At 25.2% G+C, this 27,010-nt stretch overlaps 1 protein-coding gene across 1 annotated transcript; it reads right to left on the bottom strand.

Moving 5' to 3' along the window:
* On the bottom strand, nt 1-24,885 carry LOC135927562 (MATH and LRR domain-containing protein PFE0570w-like). The gene is made up of 15 exons (XM_065463621.1): nt 24,720-24,885; nt 24,488-24,675; nt 24,028-24,203; nt 23,743-23,839; nt 15,239-15,385; nt 11,101-11,275; nt 7,702-7,794; nt 7,116-7,244; nt 6,304-6,410; nt 5,695-5,757; nt 4,809-5,006; nt 3,596-3,691; nt 2,104-2,187; nt 1,602-1,830; nt 1-1,213 (listed from the first exon to the last, which is right to left on the bottom strand). The coding sequence occupies exons 1-15, from the start codon at nt 24,784-24,786 to the stop codon at nt 252-254; spliced, it is 2,811 nt and encodes a 936-aa protein (XP_065319693.1). The 5' UTR covers nt 24,787-24,885; the 3' UTR covers nt 1-251.
* Between the last annotated feature and the right edge of the window lie 2,125 nt (nt 24,886-27,010).

The following is a 27,010-nucleotide window of genomic DNA, read 5'->3' on the forward strand; positions in this document are numbered from 1 at the left end:
TGGGAATATTTTTAATATTTAATGAAAAATTATGTTTTCAAGACTGATAATCATAAAAATTATTATATAAATATAAAATATTTCAAAATCAATTGAAATTAATTTACAACTCGATTATCTCCTGGCAAGTGGTTACACAGCACAATAAATATCTTTTATGAAAATGTCATGCTCAACGATATCATGATACTAAGCCCGGTATAATATACAAATAATATAATCTAAAAAAATATATGAGGGTAATTCTTCGTCTATTCCTCATTGATAGCACTGTTGGATTTTACGATATCTAATTCATTATTCAAGCCCTCGTTATTGATGGTGTTAGAAATGAAAAACTTGGCAGAATTAGTTTGATTTAAAGAATTATCGTCCATTCCTAAACTTGTGTCAACGATTATGTTATTTTGTGATACGGATATAACTTCCTGATGATCAGGAATAACGTGAAATTGTTCGCCAAACTCCAAGTTTTTATGTGCGATTTCGTTGTTAAGTGTGTTATAATCGGTCTTCTCTTCATAGTTTTGAAAATTGATTTTGGAATTACTAATAACCATAAGATTCGTATTATTTTTAATTATTGATTGTTGGTTTAAGGCTGTATTATTCATGATAAATTCACTATTTTCCATAATCAAATTTTGTAGATTCATGGAATTCGTGTTATCGCTTGAACCGTCCCTGTCTATGTTGACATAATCCCCTACACTCGTAATCGTAAGAGAATCATCTTGACGTTGGTCCGTTTCGATCCCTCGTTTCTTTTCCAATCGTTCGCTACCTTCTATAATCTGATCAATTCCTTCGTTTCCCAGATTATTTGATCGGGTTGTCTCGTTAATTATTTCTAACCCCAGATTATTACTTTCGTTCTCTTCGTTATTTGGATTAGCCTGCTCGTTTTGTTCACCCTGCTGGGGTATGTAATAACAGAGAACTTCGTTACCGTTTTCGTCTTGACATACGAAAAAATTTAATATCTCGCCTTGACCATTATTGTTTGGATCTTCGGGAATGTTCGAATTTTGTAAATTATTTAAGATGATGCTGCTGCTATTATCTGAGGTGTGGTGGTCCACGATGTTAGCGTTATTCAATTGGTTAAGAATCATAGAGTTACTACTCAAGGATTTATCCGTAATGGAGTTTTGTTGTTGGAGGAAAATAGCTGGATCATTATTGGAACAGTCTGAGTTAGTTATGAGATTACCTTAAAAGAATAAGTTATAAAGATTTGAAATAAATAAATTTAAGTAAGGTGTAATATTTTCAACAAAACAAGAATTATAAAGTATAAACAAATGGGCCTTTAGAATTGGAGTTTTGAATGTGTATTATCTCTAACTTTGTTTTGTATAGCATTTTGAATATAAAAGTTGAGTTAGCAAGTGTTTAATTTTTTTTAATTCATGACACGTGCTATTTATAAATTGTTGGTATACAATTTAATAAACAAGTATACAAGTTTCTTGAGTGATGTAGGTTTGGTAAAAAGAGGAGAATAATAGATTTTAAAAGTTATTACTAATATATAAAATGTCTATTGATAGAACTGAGTAGAGTAAGACTTTCAGAGTTCTGAAAAAATATAAGAATACTTTGTCCATAAGGCATATTATCACCCCCAGACGTTCCCGTCAGCATATTAAATGGTAATTGAGACGCAAATTCCTTATTGTTATTAACATTTATGTTTAAGAGATTTTGGCTATTGTTGTTAATGGATAGATTATCGTTAGTACTTAGAACTTGTGAATTTTCGTAATCTTTGAATTTGGTACAGTAAAGGTAAGCCTTGTCCCAGTTGTCTATAAAGTCTTGGAATATCTATAAGGGTGATAAGGATAAAATAAAAAAGTAACTTGAATTTGGTATAACAGTTTTGAAATAAATGATGAAAATACTCTTTTAAAAAATGGGAAAATTCATGAAGCTCACTTTTTATTATATTATATGCAGGCTCATTAAAAAAAACAGTAGATAGAATAGATAAAATTTTGGAATAGTCATTATTTCATTGTATCAAATTTTAAAAAAATTAGTAACTAGTTTCAAGAATTTGTTAAATTAATTATTTAGTAATAAAAAAATTAGGCATACGGATAATTTCCAGGTTTGATTGAACAAGGAAGATTCTAGAAGCTGAGTGGCGCTTATATCAGGATTCTGCTTGAGTAAATTTATCTATCAAGGGTTTATTTATAAAATTACAAATAACTTCCAATAAACGTCATCTATGTTTTTACCAATCATCATTAAATAAATGTATGGATTTGAAATATATTTATCAACGCTATAAAATAACTTCACAATAAGGTGCCCCTTTGGAAAAGTGAGCAACATCATTAGTTACTTTTTTGATAAGTAACAAGTTAAAATTTTATGGATCAAGACTATTAATTTAATAATGAATGGTAGGTTTAAGTAAATTTATACTATCTATATTTACTATTGTTGAAACTTCTTTATTCAAAAATACATTTTATCTTATATTTTAAATTTTTTAGAAAAAACGTTTTATAAACTCATTATTTTGTTATAACCTTTATAAGTTTTCTTATTTCTGATATTCAAAATTTTGTTTTATATAAAAAGAAAGGAATTTAGAAAATATATTATGAACTTGTTTTAATATGATTTTTCTTGTTTTTCACATTTTTACATTCCTATCTTATGAAATAAAAATATAAATTTTAACGAAGTAAATGAGATACTTCACAACTATATTCAAATTTATGTAGTATTTATGGTAAAAGTAACGAGAATAAATCATTACTTTCTTGCAAAATAATGAGTTGTTTTAAATTAACGTTTACAGAACTACTTATAATTATATTGACAAAAAAAAACAAAATATCTTAAGATAAAATATTATTATTATATATATCATATATGATTAATGTTATTTAAATTTGAGTCATAATCGTAGTCTGTAAAAGAGGGGAGTGGAAACGTTTGCCCCTCTTTAGGAAATTTGAATATCTTTTCGTAGAAAATCATTTTAGGCTAATAAAAATTATCCCCATTCACTTTTGTCTTCCCAAAAAATGAATGCAAAGTAGACCTTATTCGAATATGAATCCAATAAAAAATTATTTGTATTCGATTCTTATGAATGAATCGAATAATTTAATATTCGTATTCGATTAATATGATTAAGAATAGCAATTCAATTCGTTCTAAAGAATCGCATATGAACAATTCTTCGTATTCATAGGCCTAATGCAATGATTCACTACTCAATACATTCAAAATTTTCAGAAAAAAATACTTTAATAGTAATAAAAGTGAAAAATCAAAATTATTTTTTAAAAAAGGTTATTTAGTGGGCTCAAACCAATCCATAAAATCTGTGAAAAAACCCCTTATAAAATCCTGGCTGTCCTTATGATTGAAATGATTTAGAAAGGTAACAAACCTAACCATTTACTGATAATATAGGATTACAAGTAAAAAGACAACTGATGATATTAACATTTTTAACAAAAAACATACTTTCTTAATAAAATTGCTCATTAAAATATTAGATATCTATGTATTTTGATAAATGCTTTAGCAAAGCTTTAATATAATGTTTCTAAATATATTTTACCTGGTCTAAACACTTTTGATAGAGCTTGTACCTCATGTGATATAATTTATTGAATAGTTGAGCGATTTCCAAACAATTTAGACATAGGTTTATGGTCTATAAAATAAATTTAAATAAATATATGAATAAACTTTTAATATCCGTTTTATAAGTGTCTAAATGTATAAATATTATATCTACCTCCATCTATACACCTTTTTGATAAAAGTATCTGCTACGTTTTTTATTATATTAATATTTAAATCAAGTCCTATTTTTTGTATTAAATTCATTAAATATCTGTTTTGAAAAGACGAATTTTATTTTACATAATGAATGTCGAAAATATTGTAAATGGTATTAATCATAATCTTTATATAATATTTTTTTTAGATGATTGATAGTAGTGTATAAATAAAGGAGAAATAAAAGAAACAATCAACACAGTATCAGAAAATTTTTAAACTCTGCCAGAAAAGTTAAAGAAAAAAAAAATTGATACAGCAATTAGTCAATGAATTTTCAAAGTTTCCAAATGATATTTTCAACACCAACTTTAAATAATTATTTTAAAAATGACTGTCTTTCTCGTGATTTTACTATAAAAAGATTATCCCAATAAACAAGTGCTAATGCATTAAGTATAACACTCCAGGGCACTTGAAAGACTTTTAGTGTAGTTAAAAATGTGTTTATGAATAAACAGGAATGATAAGTGATAAAAACTTTGATGTTTTATTATTAAAAGCTAACAATCATATTTTATAATCACATTTTATTTATCTTATATGTAAATAAAATATCAAACTTATTTTAAAATGTTTGGTTCATTTCACAATTTGAATTTTAACAAGTCTTTATTGTACTTGAATTAAATCTGTATAGATGCATTTTTAACCAATATACCTGTATCGATACTATTTTGGACAATGTATTTGTATCTAGATACATTTGAAAAGTATTTTAACAACTCTGATTGATATATTATAAACTAGGCAATCATTTATAAACTTTGAAAAAAAATTAATTAATTCAATATAATGTCATCTTTGAAATATGCAATAAATACATAATCTAGTTAGTCATATAGATAAATCGAGTTTTTCGTTCATTCCGTTATTTTATAATATGAATAAGGTATGGCTTATATACTATTATGGTCCTAGATAACTTTCTATAATGATTTATTATTTCAAACTCCTAATCTTTGCCAAAATATATATGTCAAAATGACCTCCATAGGAATTTGTTCTGTCAAGTTATCCATATTTCCGCTTTCCGTATTGTCTTCGTTTGAAACGTTTTCATTTTGGGAATCAAGGTTATGGGTGTTATTTTGTGTTTGTAACAGAATTTGTTTAAGGGTGTGTGGTTCGTAAGGAAAACCATATAGGGTCACTTTTACACAATTTGAAGGGTCGGAATGGCAAGCCTTAATATTAGGGAAGAAAAGTTACACTTAATATTAAATAAATAAGTGTTCCCTTTCTAATTTTCTCCCTTTCTCATTAGCTAGTTATCACCTAAACTTACTCCACTATAAAATCTTTATCATTTGCTCTTATCGATCTTATGTTATTATTTTTTTAAGTATAAGGCGTTATCTCTCCATTTTAAAAACCCCTTAAATCTTAGTATACATTCATATAAGGTAAACTCATCTCCTTTCATAGAAATTTAAAAAAGGTGTGTAACAATATATATATAAATATATATACATCAAATTAATCATTTAATATCCAACCTTTCATCATATTTTGGTCTTAAACTATGCTAAAACCTTATAACATAAATTGAATGTTAGTCAATTCTTTTATAATATTACCTTGTCACACTTGTTACAATAAAAATACTAATCTATTTCTCACCTTAATTCTATGACCCCATTTGTTCTTCCCTAAGGGTATCTAAGAAGCCTCATGAATAACCTCTTAAGACTTTTAACCAAATCCCTTTTACCTTCTGAATAGAGACACTTAGTTGTCCTCTCTTACCTCTAACACCAACACAAAAATAAATCGTGAATTTAAAAATACAACATAAATACCCCCCCCCTCCAAAAAAAAATAAATAAATAAATAAGCAGAATATATGTATAAATTAAGAAAACAACAACTTACAAAACATTCTTTAGCATCGAATCCATTGCTTATTTCCATGTCAGGTAGATATTTAATTAAAGCCTTATTTAAATATTAAAAAAACAATATATAAAAATATGAATGTGCAAAATTATTTTATTTCATTATAAGTAGGTTTACAAAAGGAACAAGGATTCGAATATTGAATGTAGTATTAAAAAAAATGGCAACAATTTTTAATTATTAAAAATGTTATTATTATAAATAATTAATAAATTCTTTTCAATATTTATTAGTGTTCGTTTCATATTCTAAGGATAGACTATTTTTATAGATGATTTTTTCAAAAAAAATTAGTCAGTGGACATATTTAGTTCCCATTGAAAGTTATTCTTTAAGTTGGGAATAATCTCTTTATTTATAACATTTTAGAAATGTATTCTTCTATTTAAAAAGTGCGAAAAGAATTATAAAAATATATGAATGATAATGACTTTTCTAAAAAAAATTGACTTTATAAAATTATGATTTATCATTAAAAAAATTATCCATTTTTTGTGAAAGATGGTGTGCGTTCTAATGACGTCACGTCTTAAAAAGTATGCCCAACAGGACGTTTAACCTATTTTAATATTAATAATTACTAACCAAATAATTTTGATCAGAGGTAATCTTCTGAGAGCACAAAATTAACGATTCCAAATACGTTTTATTAAATTCCTCGATTTTGTTGTATGGTTTAATAAAGTACTCATCTAAGAGAGTGTGTTTATAAAAATTGAAATTATATAAAAAGTATGGGTCTTGTTTTAATGAATATAAATGTTATGGGAGATATTAAAATTTTCAGACTTACAGCTAAAATACTTTTTTTATCAAAAGTACAGTAAAACCTCTCTAATTTGGGCCCTGTTTTGTACCAAATGCCCAACTCATACAGATGCCCAATATATCAAGACTAAAAGTAGTTAATAGGAATTTGATTAGGACTCAAGGTCAAATTAGAAAGTTATCCTAATTTTCAAGAACTCAAAATAGACAAATTTGAATACGGTAGACATGTATATTAATAGTACAAAATATAAAGAAGCATAAACACACTTTCTTTACGATCTTTTCTCTCTCTATCTACTGGGTAAAGAGATGCACCTTGATGGAAGTAGGAGGATCAAGACCTCAAGAAAGGCCAAAATTGACGTGGGTAAAGGTGATAGCAGCGGATATGAGAAAAATGAATCTTACAAATATTGATGCTTAGAACCGTCAAAAAATGAAAGAGAAAAATCAGATGGGAAAGTGGCGAACCTGAGAAAAACTGGAAATCGCTATTAAACGGATAAGATCTATTAGTTCCTTAATTGTGATATTTTTCTTTATCTACTCATCTTTTGATATTTTTTTAATCTCTTTTATGTATTTCTTATACAATGTCAAAAAAAGGAATATTTGTTATATGAAACCTCCGTCTTTCAATACCATTTCCAAAAATCCAGGATGAATGGCTGAACTTAGCAAGAGTTGTAAATAAACATCCGCGTTTTCGGATAAAACGGGGTACTTATCGAGCGAAGTAGAACGAGATCCGGAATCTTTTTGTTGAAAAAATTGTTTAAGATATTTAAGACCCTTTTAATAACAATTATTAAAATTATGTATAAAGAATATTTCGAAATATTTTCATATGAATAAGCAAATTAGAAACATATATTTAATAATTAATATATAATTAGAAATCCATTATAATACCCAATAATAATTAAGATAACAATAAATATTAATTTATTTTCTTATGTGAGATAATTATAAATAAAAATAAAAGGTTAATCTATAATTCTAGCAATAATATAATAATTTCCTAGAAATTCTAAAATAATCAATTGATTTTCTAGGAATTGTAATCTATAAATGAACATATCGATAAGTATTTGTATCAGTTCGGATTTTGGTAAACATCGGATCATTGCTGCCCTATATAAATGAACTAGAGCTTTAAAATACAAATTTAATAAAGAGTATTTTAGGTTTATTCAAAATATGATGACTAACCTTCAATAGAAACGTCTCGGGGGTGATCTCCTGAAGTTAGATCTTTCCTGCTAATTAAATTTGCGTTAGCATCATTTTTAGAATTATCAGTACCTATATTTGATTATTAAAAAAATAAATTATGTTTATAAAGAAGTAATTAGTAAAGAAATACCTTTGTTAAAATTATTTGTTTTCACTCTTATAAATTAAATTATCATTCTCCAAAGGCATAAATAGAGAGGAATGTATTTATTCAACCCTAATTTTTTCATATTGGCTCAATTCGATAAAATTAGTTAAGTAACATTTAGCATGTCTATTCATTCAATATTAAATATTCACCCCCTACTCATCATTTTTCTTAAAAATTAAAGTGCATTTTCCCTTTAAATAGTGACATTTTTAAATAAAAGCTGATGGGGGGGGGGGCAATTATAATAAAAAATTTAGGAAGCTTTTACAACTAGGAGTTTTTGCTGAATGTGTCATTGATTATCAAAGTCTCCTATCTCCACTTTTTTAAAAAATAAATTTATTTACATTGAATTAAACGCATTTATTTAAAAAGGTTATCATCAGGTACTACTTCTTTTTAACATTTAATTTTTCCAAGGTAGGACATTTTGTCATTCAATTAGAAAGCCGGATAGTTTTTACAATCTTTAATATATCACCTCATCTCTTATCACACCTTATAAAGTTTTATTAACCATATATCCGGGTAATTCCATACCAAATCGATAACTTTTCGGCTCAACCTTTTTAATTTCGATAAAATTTTGTATACTGAGAGAATATCATTAGAAAGCATCGAATCCAAAATTTTAGCCTCCTAGTACTCATAGTTCCTGAGATATGAATGGTCAAAAGTGCCAAAAATGACGTTTTTTCGAAAAATGCGATTTTTTAAAATTGAGATAAGTTAAAAAATAATGATTTTAAAAATATAAGTTATATGTCAATTTATAACTCTATTAAGGGCCTTTTATTGAATATTAAAAAAATTTTCAAAATAATATTGTTGCGGTTTTTATTTAAGTTATAAATTTTAAACATGAAAACTCCAAGTGTTTCGCTTTCCAAATTTTTTTGAATTTAATATTTTCTTATTCTCTAACCTTATATCTATTCATAAAAAAAATTTAAACTTGGGACAGCCATGGGTTTTTTAGTTATTGCGATTTAAAAAATCAAAAAATAAATATTATTTTCAAAAATAGATGGCGCTCCTTTATAAAATAACGCGTTTTGTTAAAATTATTATTTTTTTTAAACTTTTTTTCATTTTAAACATAAATAATAAGGTTTTCCAGCATTAATAATTTTAAATTTCGTAAAATTATTTTATTAATTTGTAAATATAATAGATAAATAAAAATTCATGAAAGATATTACTTAATTAATAAATTCGTCTGAAGATTGAGAAATAGTCTCCAGAGTTGTTCTATCTACCGAAACCCATTGTTTAAACGTAATAAGAGCTATATCATTTTTTATAAATAATTTTTCAATGCGTTCTTTTAAGAGTGTCGAGCCAGGACACTCGCTACAGTCACCAAAATAACAGGTTGGTAATGGGGGGTTGCAAATCATTCTGCCTATAACATCTCTATAAGTTGTTAATATATCCTCACCATTTTTAGTCAATGTTGCTAATTCACAGCCTAAAATCATTAGTTAATATTCTGGTGTATGCTACAAACGCATACACTATGTGTTCCGCTAGCCCCTGCCAATATGCAATTTTTTGGTCTTAAGCTTGCGAATTTCGAAAATCCAATTGTTATGCTTGAATTACTCTCCTTAAAATGACTATATAATTCTTTTAAATTATTAAGAACTAGCCTTTTTTGAGCGTTCACTCGTTCCCCCTTTTCAATGATAGATAAGCAATCTTTTTTTCCTGGTAATACCCTACTAACTTTATCACTGCAAAAAAAACTTTTAACAATATCAACTGTTTTGATTGAGATATTTTGCAGGCTTTCGATTTGGAGTTGAAAGAATCCCCTTTTCTTTTAAAATGATTTTGGAATTATATGCCATATGATATGTAGCGTTGAATTCCGTTTTTATTTTATTTGCACTCCAATTAGGAGGCAGAATGGTCAGCAATTGATATTTTTTATTTTTAGATAAATTAGGATAATGTAATTTCATATTGTTGAGTATACCATTATTGTCTTTTGTGTCCGATTCTGGATTGTTAATTATTATATCTGAAAGAGCTTTTGATATTTTTGCTATCTTTTTTTTGGATAATTTTTTTCAGCTAGTTTTTTTTTCTTAATAGGAGATATTCCAATTTCGTTTAAGGTTTAATTGATTGTATCTATTGATGCGGATGCTGTGGGGATATTATTTACATATTCGCTATCAGAATTTATATTTTCAATATTTTTTTGTAATAAACGCTTACGACATTTATCACAAATATAGTGTTCCGCCTCAATGTTTGGAAATTGTGTCATCCACGTCGTAACTTTACGCAGGTTCTTTTTACAATAAAAGTGTTTAGATTCTTTAAAAGGATTTGCACATTTATATTTATACATAAATAATTTTAAGAAAAAATTAATATTTAAATATTTGTAAAATAAAAATTAATTAATATCAAGGCTGGTGCATGAAAACTTGTTATTATCTTTCAGAAATTAATTATATTTTCTTATATAGGAATTGTAACTATCTTTTTAGGAAATTAATCATTTATTATAAAAACTAATAATTTTTACAAGTTATCAATAAAGTAATAATAATAAGTAAGTCTATCAATTGATCTAAATAATATATTTTCATAATATTAATGCTGGAAAATCTTATTATTTATGTTTAAAATGGAGAAAAGTTTAAAAAAAATAATAATTTTAACAAAACGCGTTATTTTATAAAGGAGCGCCATCTATTTTTGAAAATAATATTTATTTTTTGATTTTTTAAATCGCAATAACTAAAAAACCCATGGCTGTCCCAAGTTTAAATTTTTTTATGAATAGATATAAGGTTAGAGAATAAGAAAATATTAAATTCAAAAAAATTTGGAAGGCGAAACACTTGGAGTTTTCATGTTTAAAATTTATAACTTAAATAAAAACCGCAACAATATTATTTTGAAAATTTTTTTAATATTCAATAAAAGGCCCTTAATAGAGTTATAAATTGACATATAACTTATATTTTTAAAATCATTATTTTTTAACTTATCTCAATTTTAAAAAATCGCATTTTTCGAAAAAACGTCATTTTTGGCACTTTTGACCATTCATATCTCAGGAACTATGAGTACTAGGAGGCTAAAATTTTGGATTCGATGCTTTCTAATGATATTCTCTTAGTATACAAAATTTTATCGAAATTAAAAAGGTCGAGCCGAAAAGTTATCGATTTGGTATGGAATTACCCATCCCTTATTCATACTTTCTTCATATCTATTGGAAACAGAAGAATTTAGATTGTTTTCCAGCTCGTCGCCATTAGGAGTCTTAGATATGTCCGTCACGCTGATTAATTCGACAGTCCTACATACTTGAAGCAATATTTGTATTTGAACAGGCCTATAATTTTTGCGGGTTGTGTTAGCCCAACCAGAAAACTATTTTGATTAAATTAAATAATAAACAGGTTAACATGAAAGAAAATCACTATATAATGTAAATGTTTTTCACTGTTTTCTTGTATGACACTAAGGGTAAGTCCAAACTAAAAAAATAATAAAAGATTAACGAATTTTAGCTTTACACGTTCATGACAAATGTTTAATTAATAAACTTTTCATAATATTTTTGAGTTCAAACGTACCCTATATTTAATTTTATCCACCATTCTCTGCAAATAAAAGTTCAATTAATGAACTTTATTATTTCAATTAAAGTTTAAAATTTGGATCCATCTTACTTTTTAGTTAATTTTTAATATTAAAAAAATTAATTTTATATATCTATTACTAAAAATAAATTAATTAAATAAAATGAGTTATCAACATATTTCAATATTAATAGATAATTAACTACTAAATTATCATTCAGAGTTCTGCAAGGGTCAGCCTACAATATTATTAATAAATATTAACTTAGTCCAATATAATTATCAATTTATATTTCTCATTCTTCATTTCTTAATATAATTTCACAATTAAAAAATGAATATAAAAGTAAATAAGACATAGCAGTGGAGATGATAAATGTTTGCGGATATTGGTATTAAATGATTTTTTTATATTTTTCCTGGTGAATAGAGTTAAGCAGTTACGCAATAACATCTTTGAAAAATAATAATAAAAATCCATTAAAAATATAAATATTAAATTGAGTGTTATTTGCCAAAAAAAAAATTTTTTTAAATTAGGGCTGTGCCGATCCACAAATTTTACACCAATCCGATCCAATATTACTAAAAACCGACCCTACACCGATCCAATATATATTGATTAATTTACCATCTATCATTGAATCAATGTCATAATAATATTAATATTTTCTATTTTTAAAAAAATCAACTAACTTTCACTAATGATTATGTGTAGTTTTTTTTTATTCTCCAAAAGTTAACAATCTCATTTAAAATATTTTCAAGGTTCATGGGGTAAATGTGAAATGTATTTAAATAGCTCCATTTGGCCGATTTTAAAAAGGGCTAAATCAAGATTTAGCCAAAATATTACTACTTAAGCCTCGAAATTTCGCCAATAGAAGTCCAAACCTTTCAGCCATATGCGGGCAAAAAACAAGCTTGAGTAATTTACTTTTGGCCAAAATCGTGAATTAACCGTTTTTAAAATTGACTAAATCGAGTGGTTTAACAACACTATATAAATGTGATTCGTTAGATATTTTAAAATCCTTTACTTGTTGCAAATAATATAACAAAAAATATTGAAAAATTTTTATTTATTTTTGTAAACATTACAACGAATAATTTATATTTTAGTTCCTTTCATTGATTTATTATTAATAAATTATTTATAAAATAACAAAAATTATATAATTATATATATACAATAAAAAATATCGGATGATTGGGTTTTTAAATATCGGCCCAATCCAATATTTAATTTCGGCACAGCCCAAATCAAACTTTGGATTTTTATATTTGTAAAAATATTTTAAATTTAAATCTTCTATAAGGCCAAGATATCAAAAAATATGATTCACAAACTTTTGAATTTTATAGAAAAAAAGAAGCTTTTTTTAATATAAAAATGAAAACATGTCCAAATTATAATTCTAGGAAATTTTAAATTTAACATACGATTTCATTAAAATTTTAAAACTTCTGAAAGTTAATTTATTTAAAAAGACTTTGGACTTTAGCCTAAAAGGTTAAAAATACATAAAATTTTGAGTGTTAAGCATTTTCATCGCTGTAAAAATAAATAAATCATTTGTATATTTTCAAACATTAAATTCATTTTTTACTTTTTTTCTTTTATATTTAAGTATAAATAATAAAATAGGGCGAGTTATTTATCTATAAAAAATAAATTCAAAAATCATTTAAAATAATAAGAAAAATTAAATGTGAAATATACATTGTTTAAATGTAAGATCGATCATAAAATAACAAAAAATCAGAGTTGTTAAAGCAGCGCGCTAACTTTTTTGGTAGCTATAGCTAATAGCGGCTACTTTTTTTGTAATTATTTAATTTTTTAGCGCGCTACATTTTTTGAAAGTAGCTAATTTGCTACTTTTAAAAAATATAATGAAGGTAAGTATAAACATGAAAATTTAAATATAATATCATAATTAATTATAATTTTTATGATTTATTATTTAATTTTGAAATTAAAATATAATTTTAATTTGTAATCTATATTTCCATTTGTATTAACCTAAATCACGTGTTAATAATTTAAAATGTCATCGCCTATGGATATCCAAATCGTTGAAAGACATTCAGATAATGATATTAATGAAATGGAAGATACCAGGGAAGAAAATGTTCTTAATAGCTATAATACAAATTTCCCATTCCCTATATTTGAAAATTTTTTTAAATAAATATATAACCAAAACTGGTTTCAAATTTATTTGTAAATGTAAAAAAAATATTTCCTCAAATCAATCCACTAGCTATAACCTCAACACCTAAAGGTAAATTGTCATTTTTACATTGTAATAATATTTATTTTACAAGACTGTTCATAAGTTTTAAGGAAATGGAGAAACATCTAAATAATTTTGGTATAAACGACTCTACATCCAAAAAGACTAATTCAATTCAAACCAAATTTATTAATAATGCAAATGACAATATTTCTCAGAAATTGGCTGTTAAAGTTATTGTTGATTTTATAATTTATACAGTTCAGCCAATTCCTTAGTTGATAATCCATCATTTACCATGATGATTAAAACTCTATCCCCTGGTACAACAATTTTATGCCGCCAGACAATATAACTTTAAAATGATGAAAGATGCTATAATAGTAGAGTTATCAGATATATTATATATATGTACCATGGCAGATAGTTGGACAATCTGATTAAATATTTTTGAGCCTATTTGGGAATCACAGGCCATTGACTAGACCATAGGTAAAAAGAAGATCTGTGGCATTAGCCCTCAAAATGATAATAGGATGCCAGACATACGATGTAGTCGTAAATAAAATTATTGATAATCTATCTTATATTAAAAATATGTATATAAGATTAAATATGCCCTTACCCTCAAGTGCTAGTGTCGAGAGATTATTTAATAAGGCAAAACTTATACTTTCTGATAGTTGCTCTAGACTTGGGGATGATAATATTGAAATGATTTTATTATTAAAATGCAACAAATTACCATAAATATTTATTTTTATTATATAAATTTTTTTATAATGAAAACTAACTATATTTTAATATTTATAAATGTTGATTTTTATATATTTACTATACAATAACATATAAGCAAAAAATAAAAAATTTGTAAATTTTTTTAATAAAAAGTAGCTAATAGCGAGCTACTTTTTTTGACAAATAGCGATAGCGGTAGCGCGCTATTTTTTTTAACAAATAGCGATAGCTGTAGCGCGCTACTTTTAAGAGTAGCGTTTAACAACTCTGCAAAAAATTATAATATAGGATCGATTTTTTTTAAGCCCAATCCAATATTTTTTAAAAAGATATCGGTCCTGAGTTTTTATTTAATATCGGCGCAGCCTTCGATTCGATATTTGAGATCAGAGTTTTAAAAAATCTTTCCTTCGATTCGATATTTGAGATCAGAGTTTTAGAAAAATCTTCTAAAATTTTTGTTAAAATTTTGAAAGATTTTTTATGAATGAAAATTACAAAAATATTACATATAGATTTCGGCCTTCTTATGTAAAATTTCAGAATTTGCTCAAAATTTTTTCAAAACTCTGTTTGTAATGGATATACTAATATAAATGAGATATTTCCTATTTATATAAAAAGTGATGTCAATCGAAAGTTTCTCGATCAATGGGCTTGGGTCAAAAAAGAGTTATCTAATATCCAATGATTGATAAATTTAGAATTAACTGGAAATGAATAGTTTTAAAGGGAGATTTTTATTTCTTTATCTATAAGATACTATATATTACAATCAAAGTTTTTCGGAAAGCTTTTTGTTGTCCATCATTCAAGGTTATGGGTTCGTATTTTTGTAATAGACAAGGTCCATCCACTCTCCACACAGGGCATTCAGGAAATTTGCACACATCTTGTTTGGCTATCAGAAATGCCCCTTTCTGAGTTGAATGTAAAAATATTTAAAGATATATAATTTTTTTTGTGTAAGCTATAAACACATAATGACTTAAATCATATTCAATAGATGAAGGTGGGTGGGGGTGGGGGGGGGGGGGGGGTTAAAGGTATAACGTATAGATATATCAAATAGGCAAGATTTTTCAAAATTCGTTTATATAATTTATATGCTATAAAAATTAATTTAAAGACCATTTGTAATTAAATTGATAATTACATATTTATAATAGAAAAGCATTTTTAAAATGTTTCAATAAAATATTAATTAAGGTTAAATAATTTTGAGATTAAGGTGCAGAATTCAAAAGTTTTAACTTATCGAAATATCTCTCACATATTGATGACTTACTGGAAAAGGTTTGGAGACAAATTTTAAATAACAATACCAAACAAAAAAATGAAAATAAAAGATTTTGTTTTGCTTTTGTTTTTTAGCTCTACCAAACCAGTAATTTTTAAAACATAAAATATAAAAAAGTTAATTTATTAAAAATCAATATTAAATATAATATATCTCTAGTTTCTTGCTTACTATTATATATGTTGTATTCCATATCAAATCAACTGAAGATTCAACCCGACCCCTTTCGATTTTTTTAAAAATTTGTATGATTGTAGTATATACACTAACTAGTAAAAATATAAAATTTTAATTCTCAACTCAGCTTACTTCATGAGATATGGCCATCTTTAGAAACGCGGAAATTCCAAAATACACTATTTAATTTTAAATATCTCAAAAGGTAATTAAGCTAAAGACATGATTTTAATTTTATTAAATAGCTCTAGAATAGCTCTTTAATATGACATAAAATTTATTTTAGTAAAAAAAGTCTATTACCAAAAACTGGAAATAGAAAACCGGAAATGGCTATAAAATAAAAACTGCTCTTTTTTTTCTTTTAAATTTTTTTTACAGATAGACATTATATTTATTAATATTTCTACAAAATCCTAGATTGGGACGAATACTGGGTCAATAGTTATCACTTTAAATATAATTAGTATGTCCTATATTATACCAAAAGAGTAATTATTTTTATTTAAAGTGGGCAATATATGTGAATAATAGCATTAAAACTAAAATCCTAAAAAATCTGATTATTTTGCATTTATAAAATGCTAAAAAACTCAAATCAACATTTACCAAATTGTATTGTATTATTTTAAAAATAACACATAAAACCAAGTAGAATAATTCCGAATGACGTTGCAAATAAAGTAAGAGAATTTTATAATTCTGATGAAAACAGCTGACTTATGCCAGGTATGAATAATTTTATATCCATTTTAGTTAATGGAAAAGAACCAAGTGCAAAAGAGATTAGTTTTATGTAGTGCTGTAAACGTTACCTCAAAAAAGAAACGCGTTACCGTTACTCGTTACATTGGAAAAAAAGAACGCGTTACCCTTTTAAAAAAGGAACGGGCGTTACTGACTTTTCAAAAAAGTAACGTATTACTCGTTACTTAAAAAAATTAAATATTATATACAAAAATATATTTATTTTTTCTTACAATATATAATATAGACAAAACTATAAAAAATAATACATAAAATGATGAGATCTTATAAAAAATTTTCATATATAATATATAATCATAAGATAACATTTTTTTGTAATAATTTTTTATTTATTTTTAGCAATAATTGATTTTCAAAATTTTCATCAGACAAACAAGAGCGCTTAGTGCTCAACACAGCCTTCGCCGTGCTAAACACAAGTTCAATTGGAGCAGAGGATGGGAGGGTGGTATTATATTTAATAAATAAAAATTTTAACTCGGGGAATTTATTAAAAATATTTAAAGAAGTATCTTTATTTTTAAAAAATTTTATAAAACATCTTCACAAGGATTTTCATTAATTTCCTCATCAAAAAAAAATTTATCTTTATCAGAAAATATTTTGGTATTTGTTTTGGATAAGGGAATCAGGTCTGCTCTTTCTCTATCAAGATCTTTTCTCAAAATGGAAATAAGATCTTGCATTCTTTGTTTATTCATCTCTGATTTTATCCAGGGCCAATCTAATTTAAAGAGTGGGTGAATCATTGCTGATAGTATATAGGGTTAAATTTTCTTCATCAGAAGAATCAACTATTATAGAGTTTGGCATATATTCTTAAAATAAATTATAATATAGAATAATAATATTAATATATACTTTTAATTTTGATTGAATATTAGTTAGATTAAAATTTGATTGAAAATAACGAGCGAAAATTTAAATAAGAATGAAAGGAATGGTGGTTGATATGAATTAAAAACTCGGTTTATTATTTATATTAAAATATAAATAAAATGTTTTTTTTAATATTTTTTTAAGAAAAAATTTAAAGTAACGAGTAACGTTTTGCGTTACCGTTACCCAAAAAAAAGAAACGCGTTACCGTTACTTCTAGAAAAAGGTAACGTATGACGTTCCTTTTCTTCGAAAAAAGGTAACGACGTTAGTAACGTCGTTACTTTTTTAAAGTTACCGTACAGCACTAGTTTTATGTAATATAAAAGAATTATTTACCAATTTTAAAGAAATAAACAGTAATATAAAGATAGGTTTTAGCAGAGACCTGCAGAGGTACCATTTGCACGGCCCGGCCCGGTTTTAAATTTTTTAGGCCCGGCCCGGATATTTTTAAAAAAATTTTTACGGCCCGGATTTAAAAATTTAAGGGCCAGCCCGGATATTTTTTTAAAAAAAATTTCAGGCCCGGCTCGGAATTTTTTAAAAATTATATTCGACCTGGTATATACAAAAATTCACCTATGAGGTATTTTACCATATTTTTCAGCGAGTATTATCGCTTATTATTTAAAAAATACATTTAAAAAGCTAATATTTTGAGAATATTATATTGAATTTATAAAAATTATAAAACTGTTATTTATAAAAATGGATATTTTGAGCATATACTATATTTTATATTGCATTTATAAAAATAAAACTAATATTCATAAAAATGGTAATAATATTTGTCATATACTATATTTTATATTACATTTAAAAAAAAATAAAACTAATATTTAATTTATAAAAATGGAAAATATTTTGAGAATATAATATATTTATATTGTATTTAATTTACTATTTAATTTATAAAATAAAAATCGCTATTTAAAATAATGCATGTATAATAATAGTATTTTGAAAATATAATCTAATTGCACAATATTAATATAATTTATTTTATAATATAAATTTTTAACAAAAGAAGATAATTGTATTATATAATATTGTAAAAAAAATAATGAAAAATGTTGGATTAAAAACTTTAAAGACTCAAGGTAAATATAATAAATGCAATAAATATTTGGCAGTTTGCAAAGTAAAAAACCAGCATGATTGACAAAACCCTATACTCAAGAAAGATAAATTCACAAATTATCATGAAGAAAGAGAAGCATATCTACCTTTTCAGGTTGAAGATAACTTCTTCTTTCTTCAAGAATTCTCCCAGTAGTGGAAAAATTAAATTCCGCTCACAGCTTGCACTTAAAGCAGGAATTGCCAATTTTGCTAAAATTGGAAATTCGCTTTAATGAGCCACCCACCACTCTAACAAATTATCCACTTTAAATGTTTTATCTATTATTTATTTAATTATAATATTCATCATCGGGTATTGACATATTACCAGAATTACCATCGCCCCATTTGTCATAAAACGATTCAGTTTGTTTAACAACAGTCGTAATTTGACTGGTCGATGGTATTTCATTTACTTCCTGAGCTTCTTGTAATTTAATATAATCTTTTATATAGTTTTCCGTCATTTTGCGATCTGTCCCTGACTACATACGTAATTGCTTGAATTTGGGACAGAGAAAAAGAGAAATAAAATGATACTTGTGTAAAACAAATTTTTCAATTAAAAAATGCTTTATATTAAGTAAAATCAATTTTATTTCTCCTTTTCGCTTTGAAAGGTATTACAAACTTTAAGAAGTGATATTCCTTTATTAGATTGTTTTGGTAAAATATATTCTAAAAATTTAGATATGAATTATAAAAAAATATATGGGGCTTATTTAAGATATTCCTTTATTTGATTTTTTTGGTAAAATATGTTGTAAAAATTTAGATATGAATTATAAAAAAATATACTAATACTTTGAATAAATTTGCAGGAAATTAATAATTAGATCGATCTGTGGGTTGTTAGGTAGTGTTAACCATCACCCAATATTATATTAATCATAACTATAATATAATATAATTTTATAACCATTAACTCATAATGTAAAAATTTTTATAAAAAATATTAAGGCCAGGCCCGGCCCGGGTTTAACAATCTTAGGCCCGGCCCGGATATATTTTAAAAAAATTTTTTAGGCCCGGCCCGGATATGTTTAAAAAAAATTTTTTTAGGCCCGGCCCTGGACAGGTCTCTGGGTTTTAGCAAGTTTGCTATCATGAGACTAAAAAACTGTATTTTAGCAGGCGGGTCTGGAACGCATACAATGTGCATCTGCACATTTCATCAAAATTTTAAGTAAATTCTAATTGGTGGTAAATTAGATAAGTTAACTGCAAACCAGCATAACTTTCCATTTCCTCCCTTAAAAGATTATAAACACTACATTGCACAAAGTCTATGCAATCCAGCCCAGTCTTGCTGTTACTTAAGGAAATGACAAATGTGTCCCGGCACTTTGAAACTTAAAAAAAAGACTACACTTATTGTTTGATAATAATGTCATAGATTATGTAACCTTTAAATAATGGTTGGCAGCTGACAGTACTACACTCGAAACTTTAACAAGGTCCGCCAACGAATTTGCGGAGTATTTGATTGAAAAATTAAATATTTTAATTCCTCATGCATTTATTTCTTCAGAACAATCTTCATTTTTTAAGTCATTAAAATCGAATTTGAAGGATGAAGAATATCTAATAATATCCGATTTTGCAGAGAACTACGCTTTTGTAGTTCAAGATCACGCTCAAGGTTTTCATTGGACTAATAATCAGGCAACACTTCATTCATTTATGATTTATTACCACGAAGGCGATATCATCAAACATTTAAGTTACGTGATTATGTCAGATTGTATCAAACACAATACTTGTTTCTTTAATTTATTTCAAATAAATTCGATTCTTGAAAGAAAGATTTCAATAATATTTTATTTTTCAGATAGAGCTGTTACCCAGTATAAAAACAAAAAAAACTATGTAAACCTCTATAACTATTATAATGATTTTGGGATCAAGGCAGAATGGCATTTTTTGCAACTGCATGGCAAAACTCTTTGCGATAGTTTAGGGGGAATTACTAAGAGGTTGGCGGCTAGAGCAAGCCTGCAACGTCCTCATGAAAATCATATAATAACTCCTATTGACTTTTATAATTATGTGAGAATCAATATCCCGGGAAATAATTATATATTTGTTTGCAACGTAAAATATTTAAGAATGGAAATTAATCTTGAAAATAGATTTTTAATGGCCAAACGAATTTCCGGGACACAAATATCATTCATTTATTACAATGTATAGAAAAATGAAAGTCAAATTTTATTCTAATTCATTAGATTGTTTATTATATGAAATTATTTAATTAATATGTTTATTACAATATTCATTTCCCATTAATTAGCTAAATATTATAAATATTTTTACAATTATTTTCCTTCTAAAATAAAATGGCCAAACTTATGTGCTAAATATGACACAATGTCTACTAGTGATCTGCATAAGGCCTAATTTTTCTAACACGGCCAAAAAGATTTATAAAAAAATATATTCGGCCCCGATCCCAAACGAATTTCGTAAATTTCTATACATTTTGTATAATATAGGATTTAAGCCATACTACTTATATTTAAAGTGTAATAACTATTGACCCAGTACTCGTCCCAATCTAGGATTTTGTACAAATATTAAGTAGTATAATGTCTATCTGTAAAAAAAATTTAAAAGAAAAAAAGAGCAATTTTTATTTTATAGCCATTTCCGGTTTTCTATTTCCGGTTTTTGGTAATAGACTTTTTTTCAATAAAATAAATTTTTTATCATAATAAAGAGCTATTTAATAAAATTAAAATCATGTCTTTAGCTTAATTACTTTTTGAGATATTTAAAATTAAATATAGTGTATTTTGGAATTTCCGCCTTTCTAAAGATGGCCATATCTCATGAAGTAAAGCGATTTGAAAATTAAAATTTTATATTTTTATTAGTTAGTGTATATATATATACTACCAACATGCAAATTTTTAAAAAATCTAAGGGGATCGAATTGAGAATCGACTTTTTTTAGTTGATTTAATATGGAATACAACATATGCATAAGTTTGATGTTCAAATAATTGTGGGCCAAAATTATATTAATTTATATTCTTCAATCAAAAATTTACTAGGCCCATTTTTTTAAAAAAATATGAAAGAAGAAAATTAATTTTAATACTGGTTGTACCAATCGAATCTTTAAAAATAATTCCACGTTTTTTAAGATAATAAATTTTATAAAATTAATAAAAGAAGAAATAATTTCTTATAAATATATCCACAAAATAAAAATCCTCAATATCTCAATTAAAATATGGGCAATATTTGTGGCTGAATGTAATATTATTAAACAGCTCAATTTTGTTAGTTTTTAAAAACGTTAATTAAGATTGGTTCCCATTCTAAATTACTAAAACAAAAATCGCTAAAAATTGTGAATCACCTTTATGTCAAGTAAACACTTGAATTTAAATTAAGTTTTTTAAAAAAATTGCTAAGAGTGGAGTAAATATCACCCATATTCCCAAAATAAACTCAATTTCCATTAGATTTTATGATATTATTACATAGGCCTCAAAATTTCAGCTATAGATGTTCAAAAGTGTTTCTACCAACTATGGGCAAAATCTCCAAGCTTAGATAATTTACTTTTAGCTAAATTTTTGAATCAGTGATTTTTAATTGGCTAAATCAAGCCATTTAACAACATACTTTGAATGTGATTTATTGCTAGTAGACGTTTTAAAATCATTACTTGTATATATAATAAAAAAAATGTATTAGCTACTCTCATTTCAAAAAATAAAACTTTTTTAATACATTTCAAATAAAATTGATTTTTCAAAAAACATTATAAATAAATTAAATTTTAATTTCTTCTTAGGAATTCATTATTAGGAAATTATGTATAAAATAAAGATATTATGTACATATATATATATATTCACAATATAATCAATAATATTGGATCAGATTGGTTTTTTTTAAATATCCGTTCAATCCAATATTTTTTAAAAACACAAAATATTGATCCTGATTCAGTGGCGTATCCAGGATTTTCTTATGGGAAGGGGGGGGGAAGATTTTTTTGGCCAGGTCTTATGTTTTAGCTATTCTATTAAATTATTCATAATTTAATAACAATTATATTTCTATTTTTAACTATTTACTAATTCGTGCTTATGGATATTACACCTATTTTTTATTATGTTAGATATTATATTTAAATTTAATAATAAAGTTTTTTTAAATGTAAAGTTGAAATAAAGTTTAATGTCATTTTTTTATAAAATTTGCTTTAAAAACTTGCCTAAGCTTAAATTTTCATTTAATAAAAATACTAATAGTAGTGTGTATAAAATATTGACTAGAAAATAATTTAAAAAACAAGTTTTTTTTTAACTTCTTATCAAATACAAATACAAAATTTTTTATTAAATACTATAATTATAAGATTTTTAATTTTCGTGGGAATATTGCCAATCAGGAATTTCGTTTGTCGTTGGAACCAAATCTCTGTGGATATTTAACAGAGCTAACCCATTTGGCCGAGATTCGGAAGTAGTACTTAATAAATGTTTTCAACCTTCTCAAGTTGGAAAAAGTCCTTTCATTCGTATAAAATATTATTAAAAATACTTATTAATTCTAGCTCACTAATAATTTTGAATTTAATAATTATATATAATAATAAAATAAATTACTGTTTAATTTCAATCTCTTTGGCTAAAAATTTTTCCATTTTATTAATATTTTTGAATAATGTTAATGTACTTACAAGGAGAGGAAATTTTAATAAAATTATTTATAAAAAATAAGTATTGTTGGAAAATTGATATTCAAATATTTGTAAAATTTTGATTGTGGAAGGTAAGGGGGGGGGGGGGGTAAAATTTTTATTAACTTAAAAAAATGATGTTTATGAAAACAGTCAAATTTGTGATAAGGGGGGGAGGAAATCCCCCCCATTGGTTGAGCGCCTGTCCTGATTCAATCCAATATTTAATATTGGCACAGCCCTATTTTTAACTTTGGTTAATATAAATATAACCCTCATTTGTCACATATAATCTAAAAAAATAACCATTCATAAAGTTTATATACCCTAAATGCATGTCTTTCTTCATTATTGTATTTCCTTTTATTGTTAGCAAATGTAGTTGATGATGGCATTACACGGTCATTAGAGGATATATCTTCACTTTAAAAATTATGAATGTTAATATTTTATTGTGATTTGTTGAATTGTATATATAATTGTCAATACTTACTCTTTATCAATTTGTTTAATCAATATAAAATATCTTATGCATATTATATAGTAAATAAGATTATATTTTTATATCATCAAAGATTACATATAATTTAATATATATAACTTTTACTTACAATTTATTGATAAAAGTGTCATTGGAATAAGCCCTAGATTGAATAATTGCTGGGTTATTTAATTTTGTTTTTTTAACACTCTCTTTATTAATATCACCAGTGTCAGTTATATGTAAACTGGAAGAACTAGTATCTTTAAATGATATATTCCCTTCTATGTTTTCTGATGAAGGTAACTAAATATAATGAAATTAGATCTATTAATAGAGATAAATAAAATAATTTTATATATTTTGACTATAGGTATTAGAGGCAGGCTATTAAAAAGTAGTGATAGGGAAAATATTATTTTCTTATTTATCTAGCAATATAATATTATCAAATTATATAAAAAAATATTAAAACAAAAATTTATGTAAAAATAGGTGTACAATTTAAAGATTTCATTATAAATTTGAAAATGAATTCAATTCTATAAAATTATTTAATATATATGGAAGTAGTCTAAATTAAAAATAACTTGATTTGATTTTGGAGTCCATCCTGGATCTTTATCAGAATCATATGCATAACTTTCATTATCATGTTTAACATTTTCTACTTCATCAATAATGTCTTTGTTAGGATAATTAGCAATAAATTCGGAACTTGTATCGTGAATTCTATAAGTTATATTTTCTTTAACTTGGATTTCAGTTTGTAAATTTGCTAAATCTTAATTTTAACCAGATAAATTTTTGTATTTCATATACTTAGGGATTTTGGTGGTCTCCCTCTTTTCCTTTTTGTTGATGTCACAGTATTATTATTTTCTTGCATTATACATAATAAAAGGTTAAATAAAATGTAAGCCTATAAATATTATCTTGCAGAAGATATATCAAATTTTATTTGCGCTATAAATAAATAGTTTGGTGGTAGTGTTAGCAAATAATATATACATAAGTTCAGAAAAAGAAGGTTTAAACTTGAAATAGTAATAGTTTATATTTATCATCACCTAAATAATTTTGTGTAGCTGCATTTTAACAATATTTTAAAATTTTGTCGCAAAAGGTAAAATTAGAGGAAAAATTGTACATCATAACACTCACATAATACTCTTAAAAAAATGAGGATAAATATTAATATTGAAAAATATGTATGTCCTAAAATAAATAATATAAAATTTATAATGGTGTAATTTAATTTCTATCAGTAAAATTAATTTATTTTTATCTCAAATTATATTCGTATATACTTGTAAATCATATGAATTACTTCTCACTCACTGTCGTCATATAATATAATACATTGTATTCTTAAATGTGTGTAATACTCATACTTTCATTATTTTTTATATCTAATATTGATACAAAAAAAAATATATCATTACATTTCACTATATTTTTTCCTTGTTATTTCACCTAAAGAAATGTTGGGGTATATTGCCCTTCATCAATCGTCATATATATATTTTATTTAAATTATTCTTAATTTATATTTTATAAAAAAAATCAATGATAATATAATTTTTTTCTTGTATCTATTTTTAACGTTCTATCCATTTATTTTTTATTTCTTCTTTATATTAGAGTTGCTCTATTCTTATACTTTATTTCTCTGTTTTCTAAATTAAAATCAATCTTTTCCTTTTTCCCTCCAGAAATCTATAGAATTATCAGCGTCATTCAAAAAAATAAACTAATTCTATATTCTGATTAGATATATCTACAAGCTCCATGATAATGGCCTTTTCTCTTATATCTACTTTTACCGGTCCTATTAATTTATTATTAATATCTTCCATAGGCGTAGCCATGGGATAGGGATAAGGGGAACCCCCCCCCCTTCAGAAATTTATCACTTTGAATATCATTTTAAGCTAATAAAAAATACCCCCCTTAGTCTTCCCCCCACTCCCTGACCCTCAAAAATGTATGCATATATCATAAACAATAATTTGAAAGAAAGAATGTAAAAGTTGATATTTTTTAAACTAAAACTATTCATCATATATTATACCTTTTTGGAAAAAAACATTTATTTATAAAAAAAGTGAACCAAAAGTGTTTTTAAAGGAATGTAATATAAGCCAAAGACAAGTCTTAAGACAAAAATGAAATATATTATAATTATAATAATAGATCCATAAAATTACTAAATAATATAATATATCAAATATAATTTTTTATAAAATGAGTAATTTTAATTTACTTATCTTAATAAAAGTAAAATATAATTACAAAACTATTGATAAAATTAAATAAAAAAAATTAAAGCATAATACAAACAGTGGAATATTATATGTCGTAGATTTACAGTATATCTAATTTTATCAAATCATATGACAATCAAATAATTTTCACCAATATAGCGAATTATATATTTTACAGAAAACTATAAAATATTGATAAGGACATCAGAAAATATCTTCTAAAGACATTGTGTGATGAATAATATGAAATTTAATTTTTAATACCCTTTTTTTATTTAAAATAAATAGATGGTGTTAAATAATTGAATGCAAATTGTTACTTTATTTATTATCAAGAGCATTGATTAGTAAAATTTGTTAAAATATTAACTGTAATATATTCTCTAACTGTCAAATATATCTGTAAAAGTGGAATTTTACCTAGTATTTTGTAACCAATTCTATATAATAGAGGTATATCAACTATATGTCAACTTACTTTTTATAAATAAATTTCTTATATTTGTTTGGAATAAATTATTAACATGCTATATTAATGTATATACAAGTAATTTATTATATTTTATACAAACTAATAAAAATATATTTCATATTTGTTCCAGGCTTATTTTTTTTATTAAAATTAACCTCCTATCTTGTAAAAGTATTTTATGACTATATATAGATTAAGGTAACCCGGCCGAAGGCCGGGCAGAGGCGGGTCAAAGGACCAGAAATTTTTTAGCCCCCCCCCCCTTATAAAAATCCTGGATAAATAGCCAATCTAATGGATTAAACTTGTGCTCTTTTTATTCTCCAAATTAAAATTATTCCTTTCCTTTTTCTCTAAATCCAATACTTTATTGT

This window comes from Gordionus sp. m RMFG-2023, chromosome 3 (genome assembly GCF_954871325.1).
Source record: "Gordionus sp. m RMFG-2023 chromosome 3, tfGorSpeb1-WG-v2, whole genome shotgun sequence".
Lineage (NCBI taxonomy): Eukaryota > Metazoa > Nematomorpha > Gordioida > Chordodea > Parachordodidae > Gordionus > Gordionus sp. m RMFG-2023.

What these genes read in the sequence shown, in the direction of transcription:
- LOC135927562 (XM_065463621.1), bottom strand. Translation starts at nt 24,786, where the DNA reads ATGCAAGAAAATAATAATACTGTGACATCAACAAAAAGGAAAAGAGGG. An exon ending in AATGGTATTGAAAGACGGAG is followed by an intron (nt 6,411 to 7,115) that starts GTTTCATATAAC and finishes ACACTCTCTTAG; the next exon opens with ATGAGTACTTTATTAAACCA. An exon ending in CAGAACAAATTCCTATGGAG is followed by an intron (nt 3,692 to 4,808) that starts GTCATTTTGACA and finishes TTTATTTTATAG; the next exon opens with ACCATAAACCTATGTCTAAA.